The 24687-nt window shown below is 32.9% G+C and overlaps 1 protein-coding gene across 4 annotated transcripts in view; it reads left to right on the top strand.

The window, feature by feature from the left end:
- EPHA5 (EPH receptor A5) overlaps positions 1–24687 on the top strand; it is a 345340-nt gene that overhangs the window by 50950 nt on the left and 269703 nt on the right. For all 4 annotated transcript variants that reach the window (XM_038556196.1, XM_038556194.1, XM_038556195.1 and 1 more), the window contains exon 3: positions 19841–20504. In XM_038556196.1, the coding sequence (XP_038412124.1) occupies positions 19841–20504 (664 nt within the window). The remainder of the gene's footprint in view (positions 1–19840; positions 20505–24687) is intronic.

The following is a 24687-nucleotide window of genomic DNA, read 5'->3' as shown; positions in this document are numbered from 1 at the left end:
TCAATAAATTGTGTCCTTAAAGACATCTACCTTTGAATTTATTAAAATATGAAGAGAAAGATAACAATGGGAATCTGTTCTGTTACAATTTTTAAAAGAAATGCAATTCTTAATAGAAATAAAATGAACGTCCCTGTCCCATCTATAGTCAGCAAGCTGCACATCCATTGATGTGTGACAACCACACTCCACAGTAAATTTGTAAATCACTAACATGAAAAGCATTGAATAATGACAAGTAAACTTAAAAGCTTTCAACTTTTGCTTTTGAAATGTCACCAGGATTGTCTTTGTATTTAAATTCAGTAAAATTTTTATTATGTAATTATTTTATCTCCTACTGAAATTTTCCTGAATTGGAATCATTCTTTCCACTCTACTCGTACCTCTATTATCATTAATTTCTTCAGGTTTTTCAATTGAATTCTGTTTTCTGATCTGTATTATAATTGGTAATAGTGAAATGTGAGGTTAGCTGTTAGATCATGGATTTTACTTTAATTGTCCATCATTTATTAATTACTGGTGGAACAGCATTTTTTGAAGTTTTACATGGAACTTAGTATTTTTGTCAAGTAAAACCTTAGTTTTCATTGTTAATTATAATAATCATACTGCTATCAAAGCATATGGTTATTAAAGCACATAGTTCATTTATTTCTCATAATAAAATACTCTATCACAATCATTAATGTTATTTCATTAGGAATTTTTGTATATTGTCCTATGACACTCAATAGTAGATAAGATCTATTACCATTATATGATAGGGAAGAAATAGTGCTATTCGGGCAGTTATTATGAAGCCATTTAGCCCAAAGTTTTTATGCCTCAGTCTCTATGGAGAGACGTTTTGAATATACCAAGAATTCCAAAATCCTGGAGCCTCCTTCATACAGCTTTCTTGGAAAGCTATAACAGAGACTAAATACTTCCTTTCTAGCACTTATCAGAAACTCAACATTTTATGATATAATATCTTACCATTACATACCTCCTAATAGAGTGTGTGAGGTATAAATATAATGTAAAAAACATGCAGTTGTCTTTGTTTACTGTTGTGTCTCCAGAGCATAGTACATGATCAGTATAATTGTCGGGTGAATGAACAACTACATGATTGTGTAGTTGGCAGGGGAGTTTTTCCTCATTTGCAGAAATATGGATTCAGATCCTTGGGATTATTGTAAATGAGCTGTGAGTACGAGGCATCCTTAATTATGACTTTAAGTGTGCTTCTCGTAGAAACAATATCATATATATTAATTATATAGGTTAATAGCCTTATGTGAGACCTGTGACCTGATAAAAGTGTTTTATTATAGGGATATGATTTCTAAGGTTCAGATAGGTTAGTTACAAATAATTTGGGAGTGCTACCTTTTCATAAGTTAACTGCCTCAAGTCATGTTGTACAAATCAGTTGATGATAAATTGTTGTATAAAGAATATACACCCTTAAAATTACGTGTTTGACAGAGCCTAGTGTTGCTGAATCTCTAACATGACACAGTATAACCTTGAAGTTCAAATATTGCACAGTTTTCTTCAAAAGCCAGAACAAGTTTATTCTGGGAGGCATCATTCATTACTTCTTTTTTACAGACAAAACCCAACAAGCAGTTCCTAGAATTGTAATTATGCTGTTTACCAATCAGTGATTTAAAAAGTAAACTCAGAGCACTCCCTAAATAAAAACTCATTATCACTATTATGACTAACTTCTATTATCACTATTGTTTCACTAAAAAGAGAATTCTCGGGGAACTCAAGTGACTTAGTGGGTTAAGCGTCTGACTCGTGGTTTCAGCTCAGGTCATGATCTTGGATTGTGAGATCAAGCCCTGAATCAGTAAGAAGTCTGCTTGAGATTCTCTTTCTCCCTCTTTCTCTGCCCCCCCCCACTTACTCTCTTTAATATAAATAAATCTTTTTTAAATTTAATACATAAAAATTCCAAAATAATAAGCATATAACCCCAAAAGGAAGAATATTTCATTAAATTGAAGAAATTTGTTTTATAGAAATACTTAGCACATTTTTTCTCACTTCCTTAAGAATTAGTAAAGGCTCTGTAATGTTCATTGGCTAACATTTGGGAATGAGGTGAAATTTGTGTCTTCATTTACAGACTGGAACATTTAACTTCTGTCCAGGGTTTTTCCAAATCGGCCATGTTCCCTCTGCCTTGAACACAATTTGGTTAAATTTGCCTAGGTCCGTATGTGAACAAGTAAACTAAATTAAAGCATAAGTGTTTTTCTAGAAAACTTACACTGCTATGATATTTACTATTATTTCTAACCCAGTAAGAATCTACTTGGTAGATTTAATCAAAACTGTGATAAGTTTATAGTTCATCTTTGAGGACTATACCAAATGAAATACTATTTAGAAGTGATTCTAAACCAAAATGTTACATTTTTTTTTTTTTTTTTTGTAGAATAAAGCAGTCTGAACAGAATACAATCACACAGGACTAATATAAGGGTGCCTAGAGCATGTTAGGCCTGACTGAATAATTTTAACTGTAAGATTCTTATCTGAGATTTAATCATACCGCTAAGGCTGCAGCAAAATAGAATCTAAGTGAAACTTTAATCTGAGGATTTAATGAACTGTAGCCTCTCCTTTGAAGCCAGAGTACTGATGGTAATATTTGTTGCCCAATTCACCTACCCTATGTTTTCCCAAATTTCTAAATGCTCAGAACCGCATTCACATACACACACAGAGATATTTATAACCTAGTAGTATTAGATATAGAAAATACCCAGAAGATTATTCCAGGATTATATATGTCAATGCAGTAGAAATCCTAATAAAAACATTACATGTTAGAACTCTGTGGAAGAGTTTTCTGGGAATTCCTTAATATTTGAACTCATATTCTTGTCCCTGGACACATGATTTTGTTTCTAGTTCTAGATCTTAACTTTTCTCATGGATTATGATATCTGTACCCTTTTCACTTTGTTTTTGGTGCCTCCATTCATTGTCAATGAAATAAGATTTATCATAAATCTTTTTTTTATAGCAGTACTGTGTCCATTATAAATGGAGAAATGAAAGAGAAACTTCAAGCTGCTCATAAGTCAGATGGAGAAAATAAATTGTAAATATTAATTGAAAAAGATAATCACCCATCTATTATGTTCCAGTGACTGTATTTGGCATTGGAAATCAAATATGGGTGTCTTATCCCATTGAATGGGAATTCTGTGCACATAGATATTATCTAGGAAAACCTGGCCTATTAATGAGGCTCACTTGGTACATCTCTTGCTGAATATTTAATACGGTCACCTTTAAGGTATTTTAGCTGAGGAAAAAAAATGAGTTAAGGTGGTTTAAATAGAAAAAAAAAAGTACCCCAGTCATTATTCATCTTCCATTAGAGGTACCTTTTCAAAACCAGGCTGCAGAAATCAAATTCAATTACTTAATATCAATATATAGCTTTTCTAGCTGTATATTTTTTATGGTTAGTGATTCTAACTTGGATAACATTTAATATTCTATTATTAAATACCAAAGCTCCTTTTTAAATCACTTTCTTCAAACAAAGATAGTCCAGACTTTTTTAAATGCTTAAAATTATGTATATTTCTATGTTTATCTAGTACTGGTTTATAAAACTCTGAAGAATATTAAACTTTTAAATATAATTTGCTAAAGACATAATTTTTCAGTTATGTAGAAAACATTAAACTGTTTATAATAGATTAGTGTAAATGTCTCCAAAATAAAGTATTATCAACAAATGTATGTATGTAAACAGCTGGCAGGTTGTCAGTGACATCACTGACACCACTTACTGACATCACTGACACCACTTACTGACATCACTGACATCACTTTATTTTTTCCATAGGCCTCTTTGTGGCAACATTTTGTGATTGGGACAAGTATGTATTTTATTAATTTTAAGCTCTACTTAGTTATGAATGGAATGTTTAACTATGGCAACTTTTCAGAATTATACATGCATTCATCTCATAAATATAAGTGTAAACTTTGTCGTTGAATGTGAGAAAAACATTAAACTAGCACATTTGGGGCATATTAGTTATTCTGTAAAAACCATTGCAGGAATGAACAGTGTCAGCAGTAAAGTTGTATGAAGCTGTAAAGTAACTACTTAGAGAAAAATCTTCAAGAAGAATTTCTACCTTCATGCTATGAGGTGGTTAACTCTCAAATATGGCTCTAAATTCTCCTGAGAAGTACACTGAGACCTTCAATTAAAGCAAAAAAAAAAAAAAAGTGAATATAACTATGTATATTATATTCATATATATTATATATATTGGGAGAGGATTGGGGTGAGTGAAAGGGAATCTATGTTCCAGCATTCAAACTTTACATTTTGTGTAGCCCAACTAATTAGATCTTATCACAATAGAAATTTCAGATACCGTTATGTAACTTTAACATCTTATTTTACATGAAAAGAAGCTGGTTAGAGCAAGCCTCAACATCACATGAAATACAGTGTGCTTTTCTTTGCATGAATCATTGAAGTTTTTAAATGTTATGTTTTGACCGTTTAATAAAATTTTATAATCTTCTGAGACCTCCATGGGCTTGCCAACTGTCACTTACCAGTGATAATTAGGAACAGAAATACACAGATAAATGAAATTCACAGTGATTCAGGTAGCCTCTTTCCACTGGATTCAATTCTCTTTGGTATAAAACCTTTCCTGGAGCTGCCAGCTCTTAACAACATTTGACAGAATTCAGTTTAACCTTCTCTTTCTTTCCTTGCCATTCTTCTGGTGGGAGTTATTATTGAGAGGAATAAAATAGTGGCCAGAGCAAAAGGCTGGCAACATTTCAGGGTTGACATGCCAAGTGTTCTCTGACTAAATTGCTCCTAGAAAAAGGAGAGAGAAATAACTCACTTGAAAGTTCTTTCTGTTCCCCTGCTGTAGATCCCAGCACATCACTGAGTAAAGCAGTGAGAGTAAATCAAATGGCTGTTTTTATTTTCATGCATTTATTCTTTTATTCACTTTTCCATTCTTTCATTCTTATGTACATTCACTCAATAAATATGTATTAAGTTTGTACAACTCTCCTGGCATAATTCTAAACATTGGGGATACACAAACAATTGACAACAGGTTTCTTTGTCATTGAGTGAATCTATTGGAGGATGTAGATATGTAAACTGACAATAGAATATAAATTAGGTACTACAAAAATGTATCACAGGGAGTGGCCAGAATTTAAGACATTATTTCATGGCATTCCAGTAAGTAGCTACAACAAAGCAATTAACAGTCAACACCATAACTAGTATTTCCCAAAATATGTGCTGTGGAGCATTCAGCAAAATGCTCATATGTGTTATGAATAAATGAGTTCTCTGGCAACGCAAGTGTAGAAAATAGTAAATATATAAAACTTGATGGTATACTTTACTGCATAGCTTTACTATACAGATATGTATACTATGAAATTATATATGTGCATAGAGTTCTCAAAGCTTTTGATTTTAATATCTTAAACCGGAATACACTAGGAAGAGCTCTGTCTTGTTAAAAAAAATTGTTTTTACTTACTTGAAAAGATGTATGCACCCCTGTGTTTACAGCAGCATAATTTATAATATCCAAGATATGGAAGCAGCCCAAGTGTCCATTGACAGGTGAATGGATAAAGAAGAAATTGTGTATCTATCTATCTATCTATCTATCTATCTATCTATCTATCTATCTATCATCTATCTATCTATCTACACATATAATTGTATATATATGTGTATGGCTGATATATATATATATATATATATATATATATATATATATCAGCCATAGAAAAGAATGAAATCTTGCCATTTGCAGCAACATGGATGAATTTAGAGGGTATACTGCTAAGTGAAATAAGTCAGTAAAAAATGACAGATTATTATATGATTTCACTCATATGTGAAATTTAAGAAACAAAAGGAATGAACAAGGGAAAAAAATACAAACAAAAAATAAACATAACTATAGAGAACAAACTGATGGTTTCCAGAAGAGAGGTAAGTGAGGGGATGGGTGAAATAGGTGATGAGGATTAAGAGAATACTTATTGTAATGAGCATTTAGTAATGTGTAGAATTGTTGAATCACTATTTGTGCACCTGAAACTAGTATAACAATGTATATTAATTATACTAGAATTAAAATATAAATACATAAAAATTAAGAACATTAATTTTCTATGAAATATTTAGTGGGATTCTAGTTGAATAGAAAGTACTTTGAGTGATAGTACTTTAATAACTACTTTAGCTTTAATATTTAAAGAGAAACAAAAATAACGTACAGAATAGGATTTTGGGAATAAAAAAAATATAGCTGTGTCTTGAAAAGAATACCAGAGAATGAATTTCTTTATTCCATTTATTAGTTTGCCTAGGAATGACTATTTTCACGTAAACTCTATGTTTTCCTTTGGGGGACATCATGGTGTAGTGACTTAAAATATGAACTTTGAAGTCAAAGACCTCTGAATTCCAAATGTTATTATATTGTTCACTAATTATGTAACATTTTCCCCTGATCTTTCATTCTCTGTTTCTCTCTCTCTCTCTCTTTCTCTCTTGTGCATGCATGTATTAAGTTTTATACGGATTCATAACCTATGTAGGTTTATATACTCACCACCTTTACAATACTAAACAGAGACAGTACCACCAAGATCTCTCATATTGCCCATTTGTGACCACATTCATGTGTCTCCTGCTCCTTCATGTCCCTGTCCCTATGCTCTGGCAACCACTCAGCTCTCTTCTCCACTTCTAAAATCTTATTTCAAAAATACTATATAAATGAATTTATCAAGCATTTAACATTTTGAGATTGAGTTTTCTCGCTTAGTTTAATTCCTTGGAGATTAATTCAAGTTGTTGTTTGTATCAATAGTTTGTTTCTTTATACTGCTGAGTAGTATTCCACTGTATACTTGTACCATAGTTTGTTTAACCATTCAACCACTGAAAGTCATCTAGGCTGATTCTAATTTTAGAGGTATTAAAAATAAATATTCTGTGGACATGCACATGCAGATATTTGTGTGAACATGCTTTCATTTACCTAGGACCAGTGTGGAAGAATGAACTTGCTACATTGCATGTTTAGCTTTATAAGAAACTGCTTGTTTTACAGAGTGTTGTACTATTTTACATTCTCACAATGTATAAGCAATTCAGTTTCTCTGCATCCTCAACAACATTTATGGTTTCATACACGCACAAAAATTAATACATTTCAGGTAGGTGTGTAGTGATATCTCAATATGGTTTTAATTTAAATTTCCTTGATATTTTAGTGACATTCAACATCTTTTCATGTATTTACTTGCTATCTGTGCACCCTATGCAGTAACATGTCTGTTCATGGCTTGTCTATTTTTTAATTGGATCATTTATTTTTTATTGGCAGCTTTTGAATCAGTTGCTAGATACAGAATTCTCTGCAGACAGCTTTTTTTTTTTCATTCAGCATTTTGAATACATCATTCCATTCTCTTCTGGCCTGCCTTGTTTTTGCTGAGAAGTCAGCTGATTATTATATTTCTGTTCTCTACTTGATGAGAGGTTTTCCCCTTTGCAGCTTTCAAATTTTTTTTTAAGTTTTTTTTTTTTTTTTTTTTTTTTTTTTTTTATGAGAGAGAGAGAGTGCATGCACGGGGAGAAGGGACAGAAGAAGAGTGAGAGAGAGAATCTCAAGCAGACTCCCCGCTGAGCATGGAGTCTGACACGGGGCTTGATCTAACTATCCTGAGATCATGACATGATCTGAAATCAAGAGTTGGATGCTTAACCTACTGAGCTACCCAGGCACCCGTCAATTTTTTTTTTTTTTTTTTTAATGTCTTGGCTCTCAGCAGTGTTACTATAATATGTCTAAGCATGGATCTTTGTGAATACACTCATTAGGTTCAGTGGGCATTTTGGATTTGCTCATCAATATTTTTCCTCAAATTTAGCAAAATCTTGATAAGTTATTCAAATACCATGTTTCTCATTCTATTCTCGCTTCTCTTTTGGGACTTTGATTACATATATGTCAATATGCTTTATTTTGTTCTAGAGGTCTCTGAAGCTCTGTCAGGTTTTTTAGTAAATCTTTTTCTATGTTTCATATTAGATTATTTTTATTGATCTATTCTCATAAATTTAGTGAATTTTTCTCTGTTAATTTATATTTTTATCACCATATGAGTATATGGATGTTGCAAAACATAACTTCTAGTATTGTTTTGTTTATTTTTTAGAGATTATTTATTTATTTATTTATTTATTTATTTATTTATGTTTAAAGTATAGCTTTACTGATGAAAAAAAACATTTCCTCTATCATGTTTTTGCAATTGTTACATAAAAGAATTAATGTTAACTCTTGTTCAATGATGTATAGTATGAATATAATACTTTTTATTCATTCTTATTGATGGCATGTATGTTGTTTCTAATGTTTGGCCAACAATGTTGGAGATAACATCTTGACATATATATTTCTAGTCACATGTAAACATTCTAGTTAAAAAAATAATAATTTGCAATATATTTCCAGGCAGCTCCCCAAATTTTGCTACTAATGTATACTCCCACCAGTAGCACAGAAGAGTTCCTGTGCCCAATAGCCCTTCTAAAACTTGATTCCATATCTGCTACTTTTCTCCTAATAAACACATACTTAAACGTTTAAATTTCTTCTATATTAAGTATAACTAACAAAAATTGGAATAGAGAAATATCAGCAAATTTCTTGAGATCCCCAGGAGCCCACTGAGCCATCTTTACTAGGATCTGTTAGTTATATACCATATAAAGTATTAGTTGTATAACACAAAAGAATAAATGGATGTCAGAGACAATTAACTCTTGTAATTATGAATATATTTTTTATCATATCAAAAGCTCTGTTTGTTCATCTACAAATACATATGGAAGTATCAAATAACATCTAACATTATTAGGCTAAAAAATTCTGTATTTCTGCATCATAACAAGCCTTATCTGTTATCTGTAACAGATTTACAATGTGTATTTACTCTATGTATATTTCCAATTACCAGAATATATTGGTGAAGGGGATTGTGTTGATAAGCAGAGAAAAAGACAATTAATAACTTGTTTAATTTTACAATTAACATCACACTACAAAATTAATATCATTATTCCCATTTATGGTTATTAACCTAAGAAAGAGACAATTGCTTGAGAGAGAAGAAACAATATATGAAACAAAGAGATATAAACAATATTTGAAGATAAGAAAAAAATGTAGGCAGAATCCAAGTAGAAAGAATAAACGTAAGATTATCTTCCCTACTATTGCAATTCCACAAATACTGTAAGGTTTCGTATTTGCTTAGAATCCTTAGAAAAATCTATTTTCTAAGTTATTTCCAAATTACAATGATAATAAAATTCAGTAAAAAATATTTAGATTGAATTTATAGGTAAAAATAATTTCTATAAATGTTAGTCATCACTGTCTTCAGATAGAATTCTCTGTCACTTGCCATCAGGGAAATACAAATCAAAACCACAATGAGATCCCACCTCACACCAGTGAGAATGGGGAAAATTAACAAGGCAGGAAACCACAAATGTTGGAGAGGTTTGTAAGGGAACCCTCTTACACTGTTGGAGGGAATGTGACCTGGTGCAGCCACTCTGGAAAACTGTGTGGAGGTTCCTCAAACAGTTAAAAATAGACCTGCCCTACGACCCAGCAATTGCACTGTTGGGGATTTACCCCAAAGATACAGATGCAATGAAACTCTGGGACACCTGCACCCCGATGTTTATAGCAGCAATGGCCACAATAGCCAAGCTCTGGAAGGAGCCTCGGTGTCCTTCGAAAGATGAGTGGATAAAGAAGATGTGGTTTATGTATACAATGGAATATTACTCAGCTATTAGAAATGACAAATACCCACCATTTGCTTCAACGTGGATGGAACTGGAGGGTATTACGCTGAGTGAAGTAAGTCAATCGGAGAAGGACAAACATTATATGTTCTCATTCATTTGGGGAATATAAATAATAGTGAAAGGGAATATAAGGGAAGGGAGAAGAAATGTGTGGGAAATATCAGAAAGGGAGACAGAACGTAAAGACTGCTAACTCTGGGAAACGAACTAGGGGTGGTAGAAGGGGAGGAGGGCAGGGGGTGGGAGTGAATGGGTGACGGGCACTGGGGGTTATTCTGTATGTTGGTAAATTGAACACCAATAAAAAATAAATTAAAAAAAAGAATTCTCTGTTATAAAATTCCACAGTCTAATGGAGGTAAAAATTAAATTTGCATTAAACTAATGATCAAAAGCATGAAAAAATACACACTGATCTTGAAATTATCATTTTAGAACTATCACTAAACATTTTAAATGTCCATTTTAAGTTTTTGGAAGAAATGTGTAGTTTTACTCAAAGAGCTTTTTTTTTTTTTTTTTTTTTTTTTTTTTTTGAGATCCATGTCTTGGCCAGACAAGGCTCGAAAAATACAGGAGGAGGGATTTGCAATGGACCTAAAGCTGTTCCTTCTTTTAGTTGAAAGAGAGAAGTACAGGGACTCTGAAAAAATAAACGATTGAAGTTCCAGCTCCTGATGACCACACGCTAAATGTTAGGTGGCCTCATTTTCTACAGGATTTCATTAATACAACTGTGGCAAGTAGATGCAGTGGACTTTAGTCCATATTATGGCAATATAGTCACTTTTACTTGAATAAGCTCAAAGCTCCAATGTGGCTGTTTTCCAACAAAAAATGAGATGGAAATTTGTGTTGAATAGCCACTGATTACAAGAACATGATTAATGTGAAATATGGAATTGATTTATGGGCACTGTTGTCAAGGCCTACATCACAAGTGCAATATTATCTATTGAAAAATGAGGCCAGAGTAAATACTAGAGAGGACAGACAATATTATATTTTCTGGTATCTTTTATAGGCTGGATAAATAATCCAGAGTTGCAAATGGTTTACTGAAACTTTTTTTTCTTGCCAGAATGGGAAGGACATAATTGTATCTATTTTGCCTGAAACATTAAGTGCACCAAAGGTTAATATGCTTTATTTTCATTAAATTGAATCCCAAGTAAAATAGTTTTTTTCCCCCCTCATTTACGGAAACTTTCATATTGTTTTGAAATGAAAGCTTCTCCACAGAATTTGTAGCTATGTGTAAGAGGACAGTATTTATATTAAAGAGAGTAGTAATGTCACTCTGAAATTTTAAGTGTTATTGAGGTGATATACATTTAAATAACATTAGGAGAATCTTTTCTAACATCTCACAATGACTGTCAGGGAGGAATTTTTTACAGCATGTGTGTGACCACTGTGAAATCCTGAGACATAAGAGAAACATATGACTTTTTCGACCTTAAAAAGAGTAAATTTATACTCTTGTATGGAATTGAGATCACAATCATTTCTTGAGAAAGATAGACACTCACAGACTATGTAAATTTTTATTATAAAAACTTTTTTTGTTTCAGTACATGAAAGAGTATTAATATTCCAATGGTTTTACATATTATTAAATGTTGGATTGATCATCTCTTAATATAATATGCTAGAAAATATACAGTGGTAAGCTACTATAACTTAAGCAATGTAACAGATATGGAACTAAACTAAATTAGTTGTTTATAAGTCTATTTGGTTTTAGCTGCTATTAAAATTATAATTCAAAAAAATAAAATATAAAATTATAATTATAATTCATGGCAGAAAGTCACTGACATACTAGATAACATGTATCATATTTAATGGGATTGCTTTTTGAAAAACACTAATGAAATCATTTAAGAATTTAAATTTAAATTTTTATTCATTTGTTAATTCCAAGCATACTTATCCACTTAGCTCTTGCTACCTTTGAAACTATTGACCATTTGATAAGTTTGAATTTATTTCCCTAAGTGAATTTGTCAAGGGAAAAAGCCAGATTTTAAAACTTAAATATTTATAACCTGTTTAATCATTTTATGTGAAACTATTTTATAGTGAGTATGGAATAACAATAAATGCATAAGCAATTGTGATATAGACATTTTCTTTTCTGTTTTTAGATTAAGTTCATTATAATATTTACTAGGAATTACTGTTTTTTGCTAAAGTCATGAACTTCTCTGTGCATATTTTAGCTGATATGGGCCTTTTGATTTTCCCCATGTCCAATTCATTTCATCTGCATTTGGATAATTTTTTTTTAACAAATAAAGACTTTGTTTTCTTTCTTTTCATTTATTTTCCTTTAAAAAAAATTGCTGACTGCAACACTCAAGAAAAAATAACTATAAATTGTTTTCCTAGGGCAAAAGAAATCTCCTCTTTGCCATTCATGTTTATTTAGTGTTGATTGTATATAGATGCTTGATTGTCTATGGTTCCCTGTGAAAATATTCATATAAACTTGAAAGTTTAATTTCTCTTTCTCAAGTGTTTTTGTTTCATGACTTGAATTTGAGCCCACAAATATTTGTACAATTCCACTGACAATAAAGTAATTGACTTCACCTTTATTATTCACAGAAAATTGAGTCATCTCTAGTAATATTTCTATACCATACTTGTCAATTTTAAGGATTTTTAAAAAGATTTGAAAGAAAGAGAGTGAGAGAGAATGAGTAAGCAGAGGGAGAGCGAGAAGCAAACTCCCCACTGAGTAGGGAGCCCAATTTGGCCTTAATCCTAGGATCTTGGGATCATGACCTGAGCAGAAGGCAGACACTTAACCAACTTAGCCACTCAGGTGCCCCTTAAAGATGTTTTAAGCAACTCAAATGCCTATCTGATGCAGTCTTTTTCCACTAACATATTATTGAAGAAATGGAACAAGATTGTTGATTCAAATTTTTTTTGTTGAAAGTTGATATATTTTGTCATATTTACTTTACTAAAGAACCATGACTATTAGAAAGATTGAATATCTGAAGCAGAAACTTTATACTATGTATTTTATTACTTTTAAATAATTCTGTTCTTATGGTTATACGTAAAAACCAAGAACCTTCTGGAACTCAGTGGAACATGCATGGCCTTGATCCAAAAATTAGGAAACTGATCAAGGAGGGCTGAATGCTGTGATTCTACAACAATGGCCCACAATTTTATCTTTTGAAAACAAAATTACCTAGTTTATTAGATAATGAAAAGTTTTATCTCTTGTTGGTTAAAATAATCTCAAGCACTACTATGCTTTATGCGTTATAACTTTATTCTATTATAACTTTAACCACCTTTAATAGGAGAAAACAGGGACACCTGAGTAGCTCAGCAGTTGAGCGTCTGCCTTTGGCTTAGGGCGTGATCCTGGAGTCCCGGGATCGAGTCCCACATCAGGCTCCCTGCATGGAGCCTGCTTCTCCCTCTGCTTATGTCTCTGCCTCTCTCTCTGTCTCTCTGTGTCACTCATGAATAAACAAAATATTTAAAAAAAAATAGGAGAAAACAGTGTCAGAGAGTTTTGACCAGATATTAATTTGGCATTAATGAGTATATCAATCACTCTAAGCTTCAGTTTACTTATCTGCAAAATAATTTGGTTGTATTCTTTATGATTATTCATGCACATAGTACCTAATAAGAATATTAATCTCAAATGAGGGTTGACTAGCTCTAGCTATAGACTACTTTTCCTGTACTATATTAGTTGTGAGGTTTTCACATCTCCCAGGATCACATTTGATTTATATAACAAAATGTCTTTCAAAGTATTATGATCCAAGGTGAAGTTTGCTCTTCTTGACTCAGTGCTTAAGCATTTGGGCGGCCACTAGATAGGCCGGCAGACTTGGAATTCATATTTGCACTCAACATGTACTAGTCATAATAATACAGTATTTCTTCGTGATGAGGAATGGCTTCTACTTGACAGTAACACACCAAAGGTAGTAATAATAAACAGATAAAAAAAAAGTTTGTCCTGATAATAACAGGATTCCTCCACCTTTTCTGCCATTAATCATGTTCCCAAGTCACTTAACTTTGAGGATTTTCAGGCTCAGTTTCTCTCAGAGCAAATGTCCTGGATTGAATGTCTTAAATTAAGACTGACTTTTCATGCACACAGACAAGTGAGATCAATTGTACATCCATCAGAAAGGAAAAACATAATAATTTTATGTAAGCATAGTAAGTCTTACAAAATGTTATGGGGAAGAGTATTAGTATTGTTTATCATGTACCTGGGGAAAACAAAAAAATAAGCAATTCATTTAGATCTTTATTTCAATGTATTTTACCCAATTTTAATCAGTATAGCAAAATCGAAAAAAAATAAGATGAAGTAATGAAGATCTTTGATTAGTTTGAAGATTCTGATTTTTTATACTGTATTTCATCTGGTTTTTACATAGCAAGAAGCTTCTAGAAATTCTAGACTTTAGGTAAACATATTATGGGGTGACAATTGGAATGTGTTGTTCATTGGTTAAAATGGTTAAAGTGCCTTACTTCAAATTTGAGCATATTGCCACACTATTTCCTGGGCATTTTCTAAGGTCATGGAGAAGTAGTGCTCTTTTAAAAACAGCAGTTAATTAGTAATTTGAAATCAGGACATCCTCAATGAAATTAGGAAATATACAGTATACACAGATAACAAGCACACACATATGCACACACTGCAGATCATAATAAATGACATCTAAAAGTATTTTAAATATAATGGGAAGCCCAGAATTAATTTTTTGGAGCATTTCAAAGGCATTATACGAAATATTGTAACATAAAGGATAATGGGCAGTTATCCATATATTCAAAGAAGCATTTATGTGGTAAACAAGGTCTTGCTACAAAGTTATGCTTTGGGCATATCACAGTAAAAGTGAAAATAATTGATTCTTAGCTATATTTTTATATCTCTCTGCCAAAAAAAAATCACTAAGATAGTCCTAATGTTATTTGACTGAAATATGAAATAAAGTGCAGTGTCACTGACTCATATGATATATTCTGGGCTTTTACTCTGAATAGTGAAGAAGATTAGTGAGTGAAAAGTGAAAAGAATATTTTTAAGTATATCATAGAAAAAAATAACATTTAAACTAAGCTATAAGTTAAAACTGTTAAAATATAATGCTAATGAAAAATAGTTCCATAGGTTAATACACAAAAGTGAAAGCCAAACAATTGTAGTCCAATTGAATTATTGGACTAAGAGAAAATGTCTTAAATGCTTACAGCTTTTAAAAAAAATATTTTATTTATTTATTCATGAGAGAGAGAGAGAGAGGCAGAGACACAGGCAGAGGGAGAAGCAGGCTATATGCAGGGAGCCTGACGTGGGACTCAATCCCCTATCTCCAGGATCAGGCTCTGAGCTGAAGGTGGTGCTAAACTGCTGAGCCACCTGGGCTGCCCTGCTTACAGCTTTTTATTGAAGACTAATTTAAAAGACCCATGAATTTATAAACTCTCCTTTTCAAATTTATGAAATTCAGACAGGTTACACAGAACAAAATTTATCTTTGTGTGAAACAACCCAAAAGACAAATCATACAATTGTTTATTTACCATGATTGAATTATTTCATATTTTGAATTGGCAGATCTCTGCACTAAGGAGGAATGTGTATATATTTGATATTAATTCAGTCATACAAAATATAGAAGTGCCCTAATCTGTGCCCTTGTGCTGTCAGACTCTGAGATACAGTAGAGAATAAGAAATCATGTCTCTACTCTCATATCTGTGATTCAGAGTATTAAAAAATATATATGTGTATATATATATATATATATATATAGAGAGAGAGAGAGAGAGAGAAAGGAGGGGGAGAAGGAAAGAAAGAGAAATGGGAAGGGGGGAAGGAGAAAGGAAGGAAAGAAGGGAAGCAAGGAAGTTAGGAAAGAAGGAAGGAAAAGAAAGAAAGAAGAAAAGTTTAGTGAGGTGATGCCAAAAAAAAAAAAAAGTGAATTTTGTTTTGACAGAGTGGGGTAGCAGTTGATGGCAGTGAATCAAGGAATCCCACACACATATACATCAAGGACAGAGATGTGCCAACAAGAAAACAGAGGTAGACACAGGCAGAGGGGACGCTCAGATGGAAAGGGTGGTCCTCTGAGAGTTTGGAATTTTGTCAGGTATTCAACTTCCTCATTTCTAAAATGAATGGTAGGGCCAGATCTTTTAAGACCCCTTCTAATATTTTATACTGGACATTAAATGACTGGAATAGAGGGTTTGAGTTATGGGTAGTTCTGCTTTGTATGGGAAAGGTTGGTAACTCTAACATTTGTATGTTTATCATGATTCACACATGTTTATGAAAATAAGTCCTTTTTTGTTTGCCACAACTCTCATGACTGTAGCTGGCTTGAGATACCTGGTCAGGCATAGGATTTGAATCCAACTGACTTAGAGTTTTCAGTGCCCATCAGGCAAAGGAACTAGCCCAAGCTGACTGTGTAAAACCAGTTCTTTAATCTTAAAGTAATAGGAGTAAGGAGGAAAGAAACGTAGCAAAAAGCACGGGCTCAGAGGGTGGACCTTGAGGAGTGGCTAGACTTGCATTCAGTGTCCACCTTTTCAAAATGCCTTCAAAATGCCCAGGTACGGGATCCCTGGGTAGCGCAGGGGTTTGGCACCTGCCTTTGGCCCAGGGCACGATCCTGGAGACCCGGGATCGAATCCCACGTCGGGCTCCCGGTGCATGGAGCCTGCTTCTCCCTCTGCCTATGTCTCTGCCTCTCTCTCTCTCTCTCTCTCTCTCTCTGTGTGACTATCATGAAAAAAAAAAAATGCCCAGGTACGTTGCTTGCAGTAATAAAGGAACAGCAAATACTTTTATTAAACCATGGGATCGGGACTCCTGGGTAGCTTAGTGGTTGAGTGTCTGCCTTTGACTCAGGGTGTGATTCTGGAGTTCTGGGATCAAGTTCTGCATCAGGCTACTCACAGGGAGTCTGCTTCTCCCTCTGCCTATGTCTCTGCCTCTCTCACTCTCTCTGTCTCTCATGAATAAATAAATAACATCTTTAAGAAAATAAAAATAATAAACCATGGGATCATAGGAAACCCAACAAAATTGAACCAAAAATGTTGTGTTTTCAATTTGTGGGCTTCATTATATGGCTATAATTTCCTTAACATGACATTTGCAAAGATGTACCTGCCACATTCTTAAATTTTTGGTATTCTTTCTTTTTATCCCCTTTGTTTCTTCTACATCAGTATTATCTTTGCTGAGGACATCAAGATGCACACTTTGTATTAAAAAGGAAGAAAACTTGGAAGAATTCAAAGTTTTAGTTCAACTAGCAAATCCAAAATAGATGATTTTTTTCGTCTATTTCTTAGCATATTCATCTACATAGCAGCAGATATTTATGGGAAATTGTATGTATTTTCTAGTTGATTCTCTGAATGGCTTATGGCTATAATTATTTAAATTAAAGTATTTCTGTTCATTCATTAAAAACAGAAAATGTGAGCCTTCATTTATATTTTGGACACTTGAAAAGAAAAATAAATAAAATCCCACCATGATGGATTCTAACATCAAAGAAAATTATAGTTTTTCTCTTCTTAATTGAGAATATTCAGAGAAGTAAGATGCTTACGCACATACTTTGAAATTATCACCTGAAGCAGTAACTATTAAGCTGTCTTGTTGAGTGCTGCTTGGCTTGCATTTTTAATAATATTTGTGGTACCTTGGACTTTGTACAGACAAAGACTGTGAATTGCTTGCCTTATAATCTTGGAAGATGCTGTTGCTCTGATTCATTTTACTTGTCTGAGTCCTCTACTTGCTAGCAGTGTCCTATTGGAATATATGATGCAGAGATAGTTTTTGCATAAATTATTTAAGGGCAAGGATTTGAAATTCTGTTTGTGTTTTGTATTGGAAGATATAAAATAGTCTAAAACAGAGATAATGTAGCATTTTAATTTTGTTTTCCTAGAGAAGAAAGTTTTTGATGCTTTTTTCCATTTTACTAATTCAAAGAATATGTATTTAACTTTGATATGTGAAGTTACTTGTATGATTTTCATTTGGTTAGTTGAGGTATTCTTTTGCATGAAATATTAATAATGGCATTCAGTAATATAATAAAGAGATTGATAGCTGGATCACTTCAGGAAGATAATGTAAATAGTTTAGTGACGGACTGCTGAAAAAGAAAGCTGTTTTGGAAATCTGAAGCTAAGTAGAGTTTATGTACATTTTGAGGGAAGACAAAAGTGAGATTAAATGAAAGAACTAAGGCTTCACATAACACCACGATGTGAAAGTGGTTCAGATAAAATCTTGATGTCTCTCTCTCTTGTGAATTTCAGGAGCTCAGCAGTTTTCTCTCATTAGCACCTTTTACTTCTGTCTGTCTGATGGCAGCTAGAATTTTGAGAGGGACCATCTGAGGTACACGATTTATGTGTGTCCCTTGTGACTCCACATTTTTCACATCTCTGTCAGTTGAACAGAACCAAGAAACAATGCTCTATTTAATTTCATGTCTAAAGAGATGAAGTTCTATGAAGTTTATTATAATATTTAATGTCTGAAATCACATTCTGGATTTATTGAAAGCCAGTGTGATTTCATTGCTCTGTTTCAGGGTCTTTTTTTAAAGATTTAAAACAAATATATATATAGTTTTATGCACGCAGATTCTATACAAATTTAAACAACTTCTTAAATTATAATAATAATGTTTTTATGGAGAATAAGAAATTTGGTTCTTTGCTGTTCAGAAAATGATTATGGTTACATCACAGTATTAAGACTGAAATATTTTATTGGGTAAGAGATCGGTTTATTTTATTTTTATTTTTTAAGATTTTACTTATTTATTCATGAGAGAGAGAGACTGAGAGAGAGAGGCAGACACAAAGGCAGAAGGAGAAGCAGGCTTCATGCAGGGAGCCTGACATGGGACTCAATCCCAGGATCACACCCTGGAGTGAAGGCGGCGCTAAACTGCTGAGCCACCCAGGCTGCCCAAGAGATTGGTTTGGATCTCTTTGACCTAATACTTTGGCAGCTACATAAATCATACTAATTTTTTTCTGTATCTTGTATATATTCAGAACTCTTAAGGTCATTACACATAAAATAACATGTTGGTTAAAATAATTAATGCATTCCCAGAATATAACAAAAACTCAGTATTCAAAATGACAAGGCTTTTTCATATATACTTTTTATCCCTATTTTATATCTGTCTCTTAGTTTATGCTTCATTGATAAATCTATGAATAAACATTTAGCTATCCCATTTGCAAAAGAATCCTAAATAGGTTGAGTCAATGAAATAAGTATCTACTATTAGTTTTAAACTAATGAAATTTCTTTCAAGTATTATTATAGTGATGAGTTATTTATAATAGGACACAATAAAATAAATGTGGATTCAAGTTACATTTTTCTACCTTCTTTTCCACATTTATTGCTTTTTATTCACTGTTATCTTTAAAAAATGTACTGCCTTTTTCTGTCACTCTTTATCTACTCTGTTAGTTTACATACTTAAAAATCTTTCAAATATACGTACTTTCCTTTCAGTTCTCCTTCTTGATAACAGCACTCACATTCTATTTACTTTTGCCTTTTCTATGGAACATATGCCTTTTTTCTTTTTTTCCACTCAAATTCATATGTATTAACTTTTGAGTTAGCGCAGACAATGAACAATGTGCTATTAATTTACCTAATTTAAAAAGGTATTTAATAAAAAGTTATCATCGTAGAATTCCTTCCCCCAATACCGCAGATTAAGGCTGCAAAAATTTCTACATATGAAATAGTTTTTGATACTTTTTGCTAGTTATTTTCTAAATATTAAAAATTGTCTATTTTATGTTATACAGTGGGAAGAGATTGGTGAAGTTGATGAAAATTATGCCCCTATCCACACATACCAAGTATGCAAAGTTATGGAGCAGAATCAGAATAACTGGCTTTTGACCAGTTGGATTTCCAATGAAGGTGCTTCCAGAATCTTTATAGAACTCAAGTTTACTCTGCGGGACTGCAACAGCCTTCCTGGAGGACTGGGAACCTGTAAGGAAACCTTTAACATGTATTACTTTGAGTCAGATGATGAGAACGGGAGAAACATCAAGGAAAATCAGTACATCAAAATTGATACCATTGCTGCCGATGAAAGCTTTACAGAGCTTGATCTTGGTGACCGGGTTATGAAACTGAATACAGAGGTCAGAGATGTAGGACCTCTAAGCAAAAAGGGATTTTATCTTGCTTTTCAAGATGTTGGTGCTTGCATTGCTCTGGTTTCTGTGCGTGTATACTATAAAAAATGTCCTTCTGTGGTACGACACTTGGCTGTGTTCCCTGACACAATCACTGGAGCTGATTCTTCGCAGTTGCTTGAAGTGTCGGGCTCCTGTGTCAACCATTCTGTGACAGATGAACCACCCAAAATGCACTGCAGTGCTGAAGGGGAGTGGCTGGTGCCCATCGGGAAATGCATGTGCAAGGCAGGATATGAAGAGAAAAATGGCACCTGTCAAGGTAAGAATTTGCCTGCAGACTGGCAGGTGCTGTCTGCTTCAGCTAGATCATATATATGTATTTTCTCCAATGATTATGAGCAGATGACCTTTTACTTTGCTAATTTATGGAGATTATTTCTCTTGAAGTTTGATTTCTCTCAGAATTTTAAAGTTTCTGGCAACAATTTAAGATTTAATGTAATATTTTGCTGAATATATATAATTAACACTCAGAAAGTCTTACTTGCAGTGTAGTATTTCATATTCATTTTGTTTTCAGAAGTTTTATTTTTGAGCAACTCAACCCAAAGGATTTTTTGATTGTATGAGTATTGTCTGCTACTCTACTGCTATTTTCTCCCCATGAAGAGAAAATAGTACCCTTACCTTGCTGCATAAAATTCAAATGCAAACACTAGATGAGACTTGTTTGGCATGCTTTTAACTGCCTTTAAAAGATTCCTCAGAAATAAGTTTGACCGTATAAACTCCATATGATAATATTTGTCAGCTAACAGCACTTAGTTTACTGTATTGTTTACATATAATTCCTATTGGATGTTTGTTTTTAAATAAAATACGTAGCACTCAAAAGAATAACTTTTGGAGATAGAGCCAATACAAAAAAAATTATTTCAAAAAAATTTACACATGGGGATTTTTTTTCCTGTTTTAATTTTTCTTTTAAATTGAAACTTGAAATGGGTGACGGGCACTGGGGGTTATTCTGTATGTTAGTAAATTGAACACCAATAAAAAATAAATTAAAAAAAATAAATAAATAAATTGAAACTTGATCATGTATACTTCCCTCTTCATCATGTATCCTTCCCTCTGCATTTGAAAATATCCTCATTTTGCCCACAGTGTGGTGAGTTAAATTTAGATATTTAACAATGGCTTTTTGGAATAGGTTAGCACTTTATGTCAAAGTAAAGAACAGCTTATGTGGAAGAAAACATTTTTACTTAAAAAAATTCATTCGTCCTTGTAAACCTTCATTTGTTTTCACCATGCTGTGCACAGGCTAAATAGATAATGAGAGTTACTGTTAACTGAAGAGAAAACTAAATGCTGAAAAGTACCCTAATCCAACCTGGTAGCTTCAGGTGCATTTTTCCCCCTAAATCCACTATATAATGTGAATCAAACTTGCTCAAGTTTGTTCAGGCCTGAGTGTAGATTGATTATAGAACCAGGGAATCAAAACTGGGGAAATGATCAGTAAAAAATAGTGACTTTGCTGAATTATTTCTCTCTAGAAATACATTGCACCATCTTTAAAGTTCTTATTTTGTCTTCCTACAATATCCTCTACAATTAAGGTTATCGTTATCTTTTTATGTAGTCTACAACTCTCTATACCTTTGTATATGTATATACATATATATGAAATTTTATTAAATCAAACATGTTTTGTAAATAATTTTAAACTTTTCAGGAAAATGAATTATCTTTTATTTGGGATTGGATATAAGGAAAGTTCTAACTAACATTATCTTAATTTGTCTTCTTGAACTGTCCTTTTAGTGTAAGATGATGACATATATAATTATAGAATCAGAAACAGGAGATTATAATCTGTTGAATTCATTTCATTATTTTGTCTAAAATATTTGCAATATAAATCTTACTGTTAAAAATTTTGTTTACTAGTATTATAAAACAATTGTTCTATTTGATTATTTGTTTATGTCACTTTAGAGGATGGTATATGGGCCCTTTAGGTCAGATCACAATGACCTTTGCCTTCATCCAAATGGACAGATAGTCCTCTGTATGTTTAGAGGATATTTTTTTATTGTTACCAGGATTAAAGGATTCTGTATATGCTTATTCTGAAAGTGTTTTAGAGAAGTAGGTTTTTTGACAGAATGTTTCTTAGTCTGGGCACTCAGTGGGTATCTTTCTCTTCTCATACTTTCAATAATTGAAGAGTAGAAACCTAACTGGAAGACAGTGGAGTGAACTAGAGAGATTACATTGTAGAAAACTTCACTTAGCTGGACTGTCTAAATTCATTCATTACCCCATCCTGCTAGTAAGAATAAATAAATGTTGTGGGGTCATGAAGGCTATGAGATTCACAGTCCCAGAGGGTATTCCACACAATGTAGTCCATATAAATGGTGCCTCTTTTTTTTTCCCAAAAATACAGATGGTATGTGGCCACTCTATGAGGAATTTCAAATGTTTATTCTAGAAATAATTTACATCATTGAATGAATAAATAAATATTGAAAGTCTTGTTTTGGACAATTAAGGTATCAACGATATTCCCCAGGCACTTATATCTACGTGTAATATGAAGATGCAGATGAAATATTTGTGTTCTGTGTGTATCATAAACAAGTCAACCGTAACTTTAAATCACTCTGTGGTCTTAACATACTATCCCCAAACTGTTAAGTGAGGATCTTGTTGTTTTTAAACTAGAAATCTAGGAATCATCCTTAACATCTCTTCCTACTCACTACCTGGTTTCTACCTGTCACAAAATATTCATAGATATTACCACTAGGCCGTCTCTTAAACTCATCCACTTTTCTCTATTTCTTTTCCTCCAATCTATAAGCATATCTTACTGGAACTTTACTTTCAAATATAATGAAAGATTTGATATAATAATATTTTGATTTTTGAGGCATGTGAATGTATCGCCTCTACAAAAACACAAATCTGGTTGTCTCACACACCCATCCTTCTCTGTCCCCACTTTACCCCCACCTCAAACTTTAAATACATCAATGATTTCTTTTAAGATAAAAGTTTTTACAGTAGCTTAAGATCCTGCATGATTTTGCTCCAGACACATCTTAAACTGTGCTTCCTCCTCTTCTCTCAGCCCTAGTCACACTGGCTTTCTTTCACTTTCTCATAAGCAATATGCCCACTTTCCCTGTGATTCTGTTCCTTTTCCTATGATTCTGTTCCATTGCCTGAAACATTCTCTATTTCATACCTGATTAGCTCATACTAATCCTTCAGTTCTCTCTTCCAGCACCCCTTCTTCTGGGAAGCTATCCCTGACTCTTCAAGATCAGGCCTATCTATTATATACTTATATGTCTTCCCTTCATAGAACCATTTAGAGTTATGATTTTGCATCTTTTTGTTAATTTATTACTTGATTAATGATTCTCTTCACCCCCACTAGATCACACACTCCTTGATGGCCGGGGTGGTGAATGTTACCTTAAGAAACGAGAAAGAAATCAAAAGGCAAGAAGAGATGAAATGAATCTAAACATAGAGTAGAATGGACAAAGTTATAAAAGAATATTGTGCTTTAAAATTGCAGTAGTCTTCCCTTATTGGAGGGGGTTACATTCTAAGATCCCCAGGGATGGATGAAATAGTACCAAACCCAATATATACTATAGCCTTTTTCCTATAGTAAAGTCTAATATATAAATGAGGCATGATAAGAGATTAACAACAAGGAATAATAAAATATAACAATTATAATAATATACTGCAATAAGGGTAATGTGAATGAGGTCTCTATTATACTCTTTCTCTCAAAATATCTTGTGCTCACCCTTCTTGTGATGATGCGAGGTCATAAAATGCCTACATGATGAGATGAAGTGAAGGGAATGACATAGGCACCGTGACCTATCATTTGGCTACTATTGAGCTTCTGACAATATGTCAGGAGAATCATCTCTTTCTGTTCTGCGATTGACTACAGGTAACTGAAACCACCGAAAACAGAAGAGTGGGTAAGGGAAAACTACTGTATTGATTTCTTTTTTACCTTTGTATTTATCTGTAGAAAGTTTGAGCACAAAATTGACAAATGTGTCTCTTAAACCAGTCATTTCTTAGTCCTAAGATTCTCAGGGCAAATACTCAGGTTCTTTGTGTTAAGCCATATATGGTTGGCATATGATGTATGAACTGTTATAGAGACTATCTTAGTAATTTAGACCTCAGAACATCACATCCTAAAATATATTTGTAATATATGCTTATTAGACATTTACATTTAATTACTGTTTCTTTGATAATCAAAATATGTTGGGATTTAATTACGGATATGACTATATAAAGAAGCTGAAGTTTGAGTCAATCCATTGTAGTGATTATCCTATGTTAATATTTGGTAAGTCTGTGCTAGGATTTGATCAGGTGTTGGTGTCAGATCATGCTCATGTGACTTGATGTAAGGCATGATGTACTTGACCCAAGGTCTTCTA

The sequence above is a fragment of the Canis lupus genome, chromosome 13 (assembly GCF_011100685.1).
Source record: "Canis lupus familiaris isolate Mischka breed German Shepherd chromosome 13, alternate assembly UU_Cfam_GSD_1.0, whole genome shotgun sequence".
NCBI classification, from domain to species: Eukaryota; Metazoa; Chordata; class Mammalia; order Carnivora; family Canidae; genus Canis; species Canis lupus.
This window is presented reverse-complemented; position numbering and strand designations above follow the sequence as displayed.